General features: G+C 41.7%; 1 protein-coding gene across 1 annotated transcript; it reads left to right on the top strand.

Moving 5' to 3' along the window:
* The first annotated feature begins 6,186 nt into the window (after positions 1–6,186).
* Positions 6,187–9,787, top strand: LOC126855238 (protein sister of odd and bowel-like). The gene is made up of 2 exons (XM_050602701.1): positions 6,187–7,656; positions 8,688–9,787. Exons 1-2 carry the CDS (start codon positions 6,647–6,649, stop codon positions 9,028–9,030), a joined length of 1,353 nt encoding a protein of 450 aa, XP_050458658.1. The 5' UTR covers positions 6,187–6,646; the 3' UTR covers positions 9,031–9,787.
* The last annotated feature ends 2,708 nt before the right edge of the window (positions 9,788–12,495 follow it).

Genomic DNA, 12,495 nt, shown 5'->3' with positions numbered 1-12,495 from the left:
TATATGTTATTTATGCGCGAGAAACGAGAGGCTTCGAGAGTGCGCGAGAGGCGACGGTGCTGAAAGTATCACATTTATTTCCTCGGTCAAAGTAGGATAATATAGCGGGCGCGCGACAGGGAGCACATGTATACATATACGCACGCACACGCACACGCACACACACACACACACACACACACACACACACACACACGCACACACACACACACACACACACACACACACACACACACACACACACACACACACACACACACACACATACATAAGAAAGAAACGGGTGTCATACCGGCGGCTCTCTCTCTCTCTCTCTCTCGTTTGAGCAACTTGGTTGCGAGTAAATCATTTTTCACTTGGTTTTTAATTTCCAAAATATAATCCGTGTGGATAGTTTTAGATGCATACATATCTCTCTTTCATGGAACATATTAATCTTGAAAATAAACTATTAGGTGTCTAGCATCATGATTGTGTGAGAAGAAATATAAGGGAGATATAGCAACTTTGAGCATTCAATTGGACCAGCTGATGAAAGTGTAATGCGAGTGTGCAATCTTATAAAGTGACACGTATAATTTTTCCGTTTAATCGGTAATTAATAATTAACCGAAAGGAATATTTTCGAATACAATATGTAGGAATGTTTATATATATATATTTTAGAATTGTTTTTTTTTTATAATAACTACTAGCCTGTTCCGATATCGGCTCTATCTGTACAGAAGAAAAGAAAAAAATCCTCGCGCTGATTCTTACTTAGCCTGCCGACCAACTGATTCGTGCGAAATAAATACCTAACGATCGCTCAAGCCTGTCAAGAAGTAAGGCTTCAATTAAATAAATGAGCGGTCATACATCACGAAATCAATCTGTTCAATCATCTCTTTCTCGATATCTTCTCGTTAATTATATATAACTCGATTTCCGGACGCGAGATTCGTGAGTCTAACTTCTAACGCAGAAAGAAAGAGAGAGAAAAAAGAAAATAATTTTGAAACGTATAGGTGACACATTTATCTTATTGAGCGGTGAGTTTTTCTTCATTTCTATTTTTCTTTTTTTTTTTTTGTTTCGAGAAAGACCCGACAGGCTGGCTCATTAGTCAAAAGCGGAGCTAACGATCTGCGCTTATACGAACGCGATAAATTCGCGGGCTCGTTTGGCCGACGAATCTCGCTAATTTCGCGTCGTGAGACGCGTGTAATACGTATATACCTGACGGGAAAGGCCGGAAGGGAGCGGAGGGGGTAGAGGAGGGAAGGAGAGAGAAACGGGAATTTACATTCACAAATTGCAGAAAGTTCGCTGAGAGCCGGGCGACCTCGCGAGCGGTCCCAGGATATACCGGCGATCGAATTATCCCGGGGATTGTTTAACGTAATTGGACAAATCAATCTCGCGATCCCAGACGGGGGGTCCACGAACGTCCGTGCACTCTCTCTCTCTCTCTCTCTCTCTCTCTCGTTTCGTTTTCTCTTCATTGTCTCGATCCTCTTCTTCATTTTGCCCCTTGATGTCCCAGCCGTCTCGCGATATCGTGGCACCAACGAGCGTGTAATCGGTTGAAGAGAGTAAGAAATTGAAGAAGTGTAAGAGAAGAAAAGGCAAGGAGAAAAAAAGAATAATCAGGGAGAAAAAAAGGGGAAAATTTTTTTGCAGATAAATTGTCTGAATTTTCAAACAGTTTAAGTTTGTAGGCACTCTCCTCTGAATTTTTAGAAAAACGATTCTGATGACTGACAAATTTTGTGAAATTTCTTTCAGACACCCAAACCTGAAAATTTAAACAAAAATGTGCCTGAATTTTCAGAATAGCGGCGATGCTGCGTGTTGTATATTACGTCGCGAACGTGTATGTAGCCGAAAGAGAAACAAACGGGGCGAGAACACTCGGCAGGCAAGGGGATGGAATGGGAGGAGGCGCGGGAGAACAAGGAGAGAAACAAGTGCCCGGACTGTACGCGACCGCGGAGGTGAAGATGCGTGAAAGTGGTGGTGCTTAGTAGCGATCTAATTATCTACGCGGCGGGATGTTGCGGCCTCCCTCTGCGCTCTTCACCGCATTGAGGAAACAAGAGCAAATTGAATCGAGGTGGATGGATGCTGCCTCCTCGCTGGTCGAATCGCACTCCTTGAAACGGCCCCCTTCTCCATGATTATCACGTTACATAAGTATGAGATATATTCGAAGAAATTGTGAGACAAAGGTATCTTTCGTCGCGTGTAATTTTCTCGAATACATTCGACAATTGCGATTATAAATTTTTAATGAAAAGAATAAATGTTTCGATTTTGAACTTTCAAATGAGTATAAAGATAACAAGATTAATTTAGAGCAATTACAGATAATTTTATATCATAGTTAAGATTATCAATTTTAATCTTTTCATTATACAATGCATTATCGATTTCAGGAATTTTGTCTTATTTTTACAGAATATTATCTACAAATATTGCGACGCTCGAGTCAAAACATTGATTTTCCATTTTTTTTATGTTTATAAGAATCTTCTCATGTTGTAATTCTCATATGTAATTTTTATTCATTTTATATATGCTCTAAATTCTTTATTTTTAATAATCTTAAATTTAAAATTTATTTTTATAAATTTATTTCTTCGAAAGTATTTTTTAAAAATCAATTCAATTAACGAATCTAGAGAAATAAATTTTTATAGAGAAATAAATTTTTAATAAAATATACCTATATCAGCAATCGTACAATAATTTTACTATCATATATATATATATATATATATATATATATATATATATATATTTTCTCTACTAATTTTGAATTATCCGTGAGGAGACAACAATTTGGGCGACCCTTTCTTTTCGATGCAGGTCGCCGATCGCGAGGAATTTCTCATGTCACGCCGCGTTACTTTATTTATCGACGTTAAACGCCGCTTATAACCTTTTGCCTCTTGGAGTTAAAGAGCACAGACGTGAAGATTTCCTGACATATAAAATCGATTGATGGAACACGAGAGAACATTGTCGAATTGTTCGCAGCAGAGAGTACGCGCGAACGGAGGTATAATTAACTTTCTTCTCTTTCATATAAGAGTATGCGATGTTAAAAGACCCACATAAAGCATTTCCTTTATATAATAACAGATAAACTATAATTGCTTTACCTTTTTACAAAATCAAAAGTTGGGGAAAAGTTTTAACTCGGGTGTTATCGTTTACTTGTACTAAATATTCTCTTTTATATCGTTTCTAATTATAAAACAAATTTATTAATTATCTTTTCATATTTTTCTAGATTAATTTTTAATAAACAAATTTTTTTTTTTTAACCTTGACATTTTTTTATTAATTTCTTATACTTTAAATTCTTTATTTTTAATAAATTTTAAATTTAATTTTATAAATTTATTTAATATAACTTTTCAGAAATTGATTCAGTAATTATAATTCAATAAATAAAAGAGAAAGAGAGAGAGAGAGAGAGAGAGAGAGAGAGAGAAGGGAACACTCAATAAACTTTTAAACTCTCAAACTTTTGAATTTATAAATACAAAAATAATTTTGTATCGAAAAATAACACATAGTAGCTTTTTTTTAGAGTTTACCAAGTGCAAGGATCATGACATGCGTGAAAATTTCGAACATGGAATTCCGATGGTGACGCAACGAGATGCTCGATGCGCTCGCCATGCGAGGATTCTCTCTGTATCGTCGGTTCCGAGGTCACGTACAATCGCGAGAGCATTGACATTACTGTACCGTGACTCTCGCATGTTAATACGCTGTGACAGTCTTTCGCTGAAGTACAATGAAACCCCGTAAGATACGGAGAAGACGGTTAGAAGCTCGCAAATACTATCCTTTTTACCATTCTAAACTTGACATGAACCAGTTCGGAAATAAGCATACATCGCGTATACGTATGTCCAAATAAAGTTTTGCGTGTATCGCGAACGCGTATTATGTTCTAGCCAAGCAATTAACTCGCTACTTGATTAACTAGGCAGAGCCTGTCAACTTTCGCGGAGAGAAGGACTTTACCGCGAGGCGAAGAAGGAGCGAGAAGGAAAGACGGTGCAGAGAGAGAGAGAGAGGAGGAAAGTGCGGATTCGCGCATCAAAGTTACGAAAGGGGAGTAAAAGACGAACATCGCGGGAGGAAGGAACGCGGAGGAGGCCGGAGGAAGGGGGGAGGGGGAGCCCACCTCGACGTGGAGATGCCGAAGAAAGGAAGAGACGAGGTGAAAGAGAAAGAGAAGGAGGGAGAGAGAGAGAGAGAGAGAGAGAAAGAGAAGGTAACATCTACGGTGACGGTCAGCGAGCGCGAGGTGAACCCTGACCCCTTCGTGCGTCCTCGTCTGCGTCCGGCATCGTTCGATCGCGGCTTCTTCGTCTCACTCTCCGACGGGACTCAAACGACTCCGTGGGGCTCTCCGTGAGGGTCCGGCGTGGGCGAAGCTTACGCGCGCGGGGGAGTAAGAGGCGGCCAGGGGACGAACGGGAGGAGAGAATGAGACGATGGAGAGGAGCCGTACGGGGAGAGGGGTGACGAGTTGGCCCGCGGGCGTCCCGGGACCGTGAGAACATCACCTATAATATTATTTAGTCTGCCCGATGCCTCGGTTCGCCTCTCCTCTCTTTCTCTCTCTCTCTCTCTCTCTTTCTTTCTCTTGACCGTGCCCTCCTCTCTTTCCTCTTTTCTCCTTTACCGCACCCTTTTCTACTCTGATCATTGCTCTCTCTCTTTCTCTCTCTTTCTCTTTCTCGCCTTTCCTTGGAAGATCTCTCCTTCTATATCGTACTCCATCGTATTCTCTCTCACCGTCTCTTTCTCGTTCTCATCCTTGCTCTCTTTCTCTTTCTCGCCGCTTACTCGCTCTTTTTTTCCTTGTCTCGTGTGCGCGCGCGAGAGCGCGTGTACGGAATGTCTTTCTTTCTCCCTCGCTTTCGGTGCGCCCGACACTGAAGAGGCAGCTAACTATAGGCGCTATACACGGCTTACTCGCGCGCATTAATTGCCATCGTAAATTGTTGCGGCTTTGCCGAGTCCGAGTTGAGTCGAGCCGAGTCGGAACGAACCAGCGGCACACGAGGTACCGTACCGCGGCAGAAATGCCCTTTTTTCAACGTCGAAATTTTACTATTCACTCAACTTTATCTCAACTTCCATATACGCAATCCGCGTTCATTGAGATATTACACACTCAAATTAAGTGCCTATTTCTCCGTATTCAGGCGATGGAAAATCTTTGCATCGCGTGGATCATGTTTTCGAATTTCTCTCGTAAATATATTTTTGTATGCAAAAGATGTATTTAAAATTGATCTCTACAAATATTAAAATTACATTTTTGGAAATCTTCATTTTTTTGAAACATAAAAGTTGTGATTTTTATAAGCTAAGTTAACACGCATAGAGAATGTCGAGAATAAATCGATTTATATGCTATATGTGAGACACATTCACGAATTGATTATAATTTTTTGAAATAAATGGAAAATTCGTATCTTTGATTCATTGATTGAGGTATAAAAGATTAATGAGAAAAAACGTAATACGATAAATAATAACGTAGAGCATTCGACATGTATTTTTCATTACTTGAAAAGTTGTTGTGAATTTTAATTCGTGCATGGATTTCCCTATTAAGTATTTTTATATCGTGATGAAATATTTCTTCCGTGATGTGTAAGAATTTCATTCAAGTTCTATCAATTTATGTAATATTCAAACTATTAATTCCAATTTTACAATTTTAATATTTAATATTTACGTTGAAAATATCAATTATTTCTTTATTATTGAATCATCTTTTTACAAGCTGTTCTCGCATGTATTCGCATCCGACAATATTTGTAAATAAAAATGCTTTATATACATACATACATATATATATATATATATATATATATATATATATATATATATATATATATACACATTTATTTATATTTACATTTATATATTTATACATTTGGCATTTGAAGCGTTTGGCGAAGCGAAGATTCGCTCGCGGGTTAAACAGCTGTTGACCCCCACGATCGCGATCGCGATTCACGTTTCCGGATTCCCCCCCGCGGGACGCACGCGCGTGCGTCCCGCGTGCACGCCGTCGCCGCACGCAAACCAGCACCTAACGTCAGACCGCGTGCGGCCCCGTGCAAGCCGGGGTCCGGGTCGAAACGTCGCACGACGGGCCGGCGAACGACGCGCGGGCCAGCTGTGGCTCTCTCTCCCCTGAATCCGAGGACCGTTCCCCGCGAACAGGCCCATTTTGCCTCGGATACCTGCCACCAGGTGGCTCCACCAGCAGTACCCAGCAGCGGCGGGCAGGGGCAGTCTTCGGGGCGCTTTCGCACCGCCAGCATCGCGTGCGCGTATCCTCTTTAGCGGTTACCGTTCGAGTACACCGTATCGGGGGAACGACCGTTTCGGAGTTTGTCGTCGAAAACATGTGACGCGCCGCCCGAGATCCCATCAAGAGTGTTTTGCGCTGGAGAAACAGGAGCACCGGAAGGACACCGGCGTGATTCGACGATTGCATCAATATCAGTTTGGAACCATCAAATCGAAAATCACCGATCGCCTTGCCAATGATATCGGCGGGATACGGGAGACACGCGTTCCAGAGGTTAATCCGGGACGACTCGAACGGTGGTGGAGGATGCAGCAGCAACAGCAGCAGCAGCAGCAGCAAGAAGAACGGCAGCAGCAGGAACAGGAACAACGGAGACTCGTAATGGTACCGTCGTCATCAACCTCGTCCCCGTCGTCGTCGTCCTCGTCGGCCACGCTCGCGACGGATCCGCGCGAGGCCGATGAGCACGTCACGGAAATCGACGGGCTCGCAGCCGGCTGTGAGCTGCCCAATCTCGCGCTCCAGAGTGTCGCCCTGCGGCTCCAGAGCGTCGCCCTCCTCTCCGCGCTGCAGCGTGCGGCTCTCCTGCCGCCAGGACACGCCGCTGCGGCCGCCCTGAATCTCCAGGCGTTAGAGACGTACCTGACACTTCATCGTCTTCACGCGAGCGGCGCGACTTCCGCGGCGACGGCCATCAATCAAAGGTGTTCGTCGTCGTCGAATATCTTGACCTCGACGACGACAACAACAACAACAACAACAACTGTCAAAGACGACGCGCCGACGGTTGATCAGCTGCTCCGCGCGGCCGAGGACGACGAGGCACGGCTGGAGTTTGTAACCGACGATAATCTCGCGCTGGCCCTGCTATCCCCGGAATTCCTGTCAAACGAGACATCCGGAACAAGTGGCTCCTCGTCCGGGCATCACGAGCTGCTCCTACGACGAATATCCGAGGGAAATAATCGCGCGAGCCCATCGTCGACGACGGCAGCGCCGTCGGTCCCGCGATCCTCGTCCACGAGCATCCTCCCGCCGTCGTCCTCCTCGGTCTCCTCTGGCTGCTCCTCCTCCTCGTCCTCGTCCTCTTCCTCTTCATCCGCGCAACACGCCTCGATCGTGGTGGACTCGAGTGTACCAAGGACTTGCCGGACGTCCAGGCCCAAGAAACAGTTTATTTGTAAATTCTGCAGCCGACAGTTCACCAAAAGCTACAATCTGCTGATCCACGAGAGGACGCACACCGACGAGCGACCGTACTCGTGTGACATATGCGGCAAGGCCTTCCGACGGCAGGATCATCTCAGAGATCACAGGTAACGTGCGACGGGCATATCTATCACGACTTGATTTTTTCTTTACGAGAGGGCACTTTAAGTATATGCAAATTTTTGCGCGACACGCACTTGTGTCCAAAATAATTTATTGATGAATTTTCGCTCTTGATTCTAACAAAAACCTTGTGTTGAATTCTATTCACATATATAGACGTTTTTTTATGTCATGTTACATAAGTAATGCATATTTACGGACAAATAATATTTTACAACAATAAAGTATAATAATAAATATAAAATAAACAATAGAGAATAAATTATAACAGCATTTATTAAAATAACATTACAAAATTTATGTTTCGAATTATTAACAACAGTAATATGTAAATTTACATTTGCATTTGTATAAAAATTACATGCTAGAATGATACTTATAATCGATTAAAATAATTGTTTTTAATTCAATTCTTTTTGGATATATGTGCGGAGGAAATAAATTTCTGTGATGACATGTTACGTAAGAAAATTAAGTTGGGCGTCAGTGCGAAAAAGTTTCGATGACGGTTTACGCGTATTTATCGAATTTATTCCCTTCGCGTGACGGAGAGAAGATTTAGAGACTGCCGCGTATATTTATCAATTTATCTCTTTATCGCGTCACAATTAATTACACGCGTAGGATTTACGAACGGATAAATCCGTGGAACGCCTTCTCTACCTCGCGTAATTACAACGATAATCGAATGACGTGTATATTACATTTAATGTTCAACACGTCACAATAAATTCATTTTTCATATAGATAGTATTCTTATTTTTTTTTCCCTCAGTCTCAGTTAATAAAATAACATTGATGTGTATTATTTAATGATTATTTTTTTTAAACAATTATTAATTTTCGAGCATTAAAGGACTTTAATTAAAAAAATTAATTATAAATTAATTAAAAAAATAAAAATCGTAGAATTTTACAAGAGAAAAAAGAGAGAGAGAGAGAGAGAGAGAGAGATGATAAAAAAAATTACGCAAGATTTAAGCCAAAGAAAAATGTTCTTTTTCCTACGTTGCAGGTATATCCACAGCAAAGAGAAACCGTTCAAATGCACCGAGTGCGGCAAAGGATTCTGTCAGAGCAGGACGCTGGCTGTCCACAAGATTTTGCACATGGAGGAATCGCCGCACAAGTGCCCCGTCTGTGCCAGGAGCTTCAATCAGAGGAGCAACCTCAAGACTCATCTTCTCACGCACACGGACATTAAGCCGTATCATTGCGCCTCCTGCGGCAAGGTCTTTCGCAGGAATTGCGATCTGAGGAGGCACTCGTTGACCCATAATCTCGGAGTACCGTCGTCGCCGCCGTCGGACATACCCGTTTCCGGTTCGAGCACCATTGTCCTTCAGGAGACGTCTTAGTGTCGACCCGTTTTTTTTTTTCTTTCGACAGATTTCGATCTCCTCTGTTCATATAATGACGAGTTTCGCACCTGTATCTACCTACCTTGTACTTATCTATCGTTAACGTTTAGAACGTAATTATTGTTATGTATGTATATTACGATAAGTGGTATATCGTATATGGAGATTCGTGCACGTTTAGATCTGTAATTGTTCTATGTTATGCGATAGTCTCTGATAACATATAGCCGAGAGTGGAATCTCTCTCTTTTTCTTAAACTGTGTACCTATCCCGTACGTGTCCGTGTGTTCTGTCTGTACGTGTGTGTAAAATAAACATTTTTATTATTATTTTTTAACTCAGAGTCTCGTCTAAATCCCTTCATTTATTCTCTTCGCGAAACCGATTGATGAACGAATCGAATTGCTCAATTTTGAGTACTCAGTTTCCATAAATGAAATTTTATATATTTGAGATTTCCTATCCACATTTTACTCTGATTTAAAAAAAAAATGAGAAGTTCATTTTAAGGATGTTGCCAGACGTGATAGTATCGATTGCATTTATTTTCATTATTTTCATCAGAGTATTAGCACGCGTTCAATTTAATACGCGTGAATAAAGTATTGGTCTATCTTTATGTACAAAACCGCGAAATGTTTTTTTCAACCAGTTAAGTCCTCTCTATGTGTCTCTCTTAGATGTGTAAATTAGGTGTTATATAGTATTGCCACACGGGCTTACTCGAACGAGAATATGCCTTGGCCCGACCGAATTCCGATCTCTCTGGTATTAAACCAGCAGAATCTTTTCGCCTCCTCCTTTTTTATCCGTTCCGCATATCCAGGCTAGGATATAAGCTGATGACGGGCCGGAGAAGAAGAAGTGGAGAGACAAAAGAGCACGGCTGGACAAGTTAAAGAGGAGGAGGAGGAGGAAAAGGAGGTGGAGGAGGAGCGGGAGGACGAAACGCGACGTGTATTGTGTTACAAAGAACGGGGCCGCCAGGTGCGCGCGGGACATGACACCGCGATACGTCTAGAGTTACGTTTCTCTTCTCGAAGGTGCCGGGAGAGAGAGAGAGAGAGAGAGAGAGACCCCTCAACGACGCTATTTCGGGGATCTATCCCAGTCCTCTCCTTCGTGTCGATAAGGAGAATCTCGCATCGGGACCGGTCGACCGTCTCGAAAAAAAGGCACCCTATGCGACGAACGTATGTATGTTAACGTGCATATGCGCACGTAACTCCCGGAGACTCCCGGGTTCGAGTTTCATAAATTCTCACCGGCGGACGTTTTACCGCGAATTACGGCCCGTCGTTTTACCGCAAAACCCGCGTTGGCCAAATCGTGTTTACGGCGTCGCCGTCGAGATATACATATGAAGGAGAAGAACGGGAGAGGACGCCGATTCTCGGGAATGATGTCCTGGATGATGCCGGAATCGTCTTTCGATGGGGACTCTTTGTGCGTCGCGTACGTTCGTAAAGTAGCGTTTCGGCCACGATTGTGTCACGTTCGAGGACGCTATAGAACCTTAAAGTGTTCCTCTCAACCAGGGCACATGTTCGGGAGAGTTCGGCTTCGGGTTAACTTGACCATAAAAATAGGCAGATATTAGCAAATATTAGCGAGAACAAGTTTTAACTTGAAGTAAAATGGAGAGAAGAGAGAATAATATTTTTCTAGGATTCACGGATATTTCAAGGAAAAAGATAGATTGACGACACTATTCATCTATACTGTAAAAAAAAGTTCAGGCAAAAATATGTCTGAATTTTTAGAAATTTATTTACAGTATCACGACACAACGTCGCGTTGAAATATTACATTTTTATTTACATCCTAATTTTTCTACGTGATTTTTGATGAGATTCAATATCACATCAATATTATCGAAGTCGTATCGTAAATTACTCGCTCGCTTTGACCGCCTAATTATTACACGCGTCCATAAGCGGAGATTATTTTAAAACTGTTTGCACAATAATTTCCGCACAACTGATGCATTATCCTACTCTCTTTCATTATATTCCCGAGAAACTTCGCACCTCTCGCAAGATTATACAATTTAACGTTTATATAATTATACAGAGCGTAGGCGGGAGGGGGACGCACATCCCTAATCAAGACGAACGTACTATAATGAATATCGAAGCCATCTCTTGTACTTTACCGATCGGTTAAATTTAATAGATACGTATGAAATATAATCATGTATAATAAATTATGTATAATATAATTATGTGTAATTTGGATAAGTGAAAAAATACCAAAGAAGAGAAAAGAGGTGACATTAAAAAAAAAAACGGATGCGGCGCGTTTGGCGACGATATCGAATGGAGCAAGGGTACTCTCCTCGAGCATGGTGCAAGGAATCGTAGAGGTGAGGAGAGGGTGTGGGGAAGAGAGAAGCTAAGGGGACATAGAAGGACCACACGCACGCGCCGCCCACAGAACGCTATCACTTGGCTACAACCCGACGTGATCTGCATGCGCGTGTCCTCTCTTCGTCACGGAGCGGAAAAAAAAAAGAAAAAAAAGAGTCCCGAGGGAGAGAGAGAGAGAGAGAGAGAGAGAAAGAGAGATAGGGGCAAAGGAGCATATTCTCTCCCGTGTTCCCACTTACGCTCCTCCCTTCACCCCTCCGATCTATCTGCACTGATTTAAGGAGTCGACGAAGCGTCGATAACGCGACGACCGTGCCGCGCTCTTTCTCTCTCTCTCTCTCTCTCTCTCTCTCTCTCTCTCTTTTCCCTTTCTTTTCCTCGCACGTTGCGTCTCGCGGATAAATTCGATCATAGAGATGAGACTTTTCACGATGTCACACGCCGCGTGGGCAATTCATGTATCGCGATGGATATCCGTCATTTTCGAATATATTGATACTATAAGAAAGATCTCATTGCTTTTAATTTTTTGCGTATTTGTGTTTAAAAATTATTTACTTGAAAGTCAATAAAAATTTTTCTTAAAATTAAGAAATTATCAACGATAAAACATTATTTCATATTTATATTTATTAAAAAAGAAATTACATATATTATTTTATATATTTGTATTTATACTTATTATTTTAATAAATTATTATTAATAAAAATAATATTTTAAATATACTCTTGTAAAATTCTCTAGTATTTAATTGAGAAATAAATCTCTTCCTCACTTGGATAAGAATTAATATATCATCAATTCGCTACATCACAAAGAGAGAGAGAGAGAGAGAGAGAGAGAGAGAGAGAGAGAGAGAAAGAAAGGGCAACATCCTTGCATTTTAACCCTTTAGTGCCATCAGACAATTTTAGGCAACGAAATAAGGAGAGAATTTTAAATATTAACGCGATACGTATATCGCAAGAGAATATCTTTCGTGACGAACACAGCGATTGCTCGATAGTTTTTCCGAAAAACGATCCAGCAATAAAACGATTACATTACGACCGCGTAATGCTAGTTATATCGATTTCATCCGCAAATTATCA

This window comes from Cataglyphis hispanica, chromosome 15 (genome assembly GCF_021464435.1).
Source record: "Cataglyphis hispanica isolate Lineage 1 chromosome 15, ULB_Chis1_1.0, whole genome shotgun sequence".
NCBI classification, from domain to species: Eukaryota; Metazoa; Arthropoda; class Insecta; order Hymenoptera; family Formicidae; genus Cataglyphis; species Cataglyphis hispanica.
Note: the sequence above shows the minus strand (reverse complement) of the source record. Positions and strands in the feature narration are given on the sequence as shown.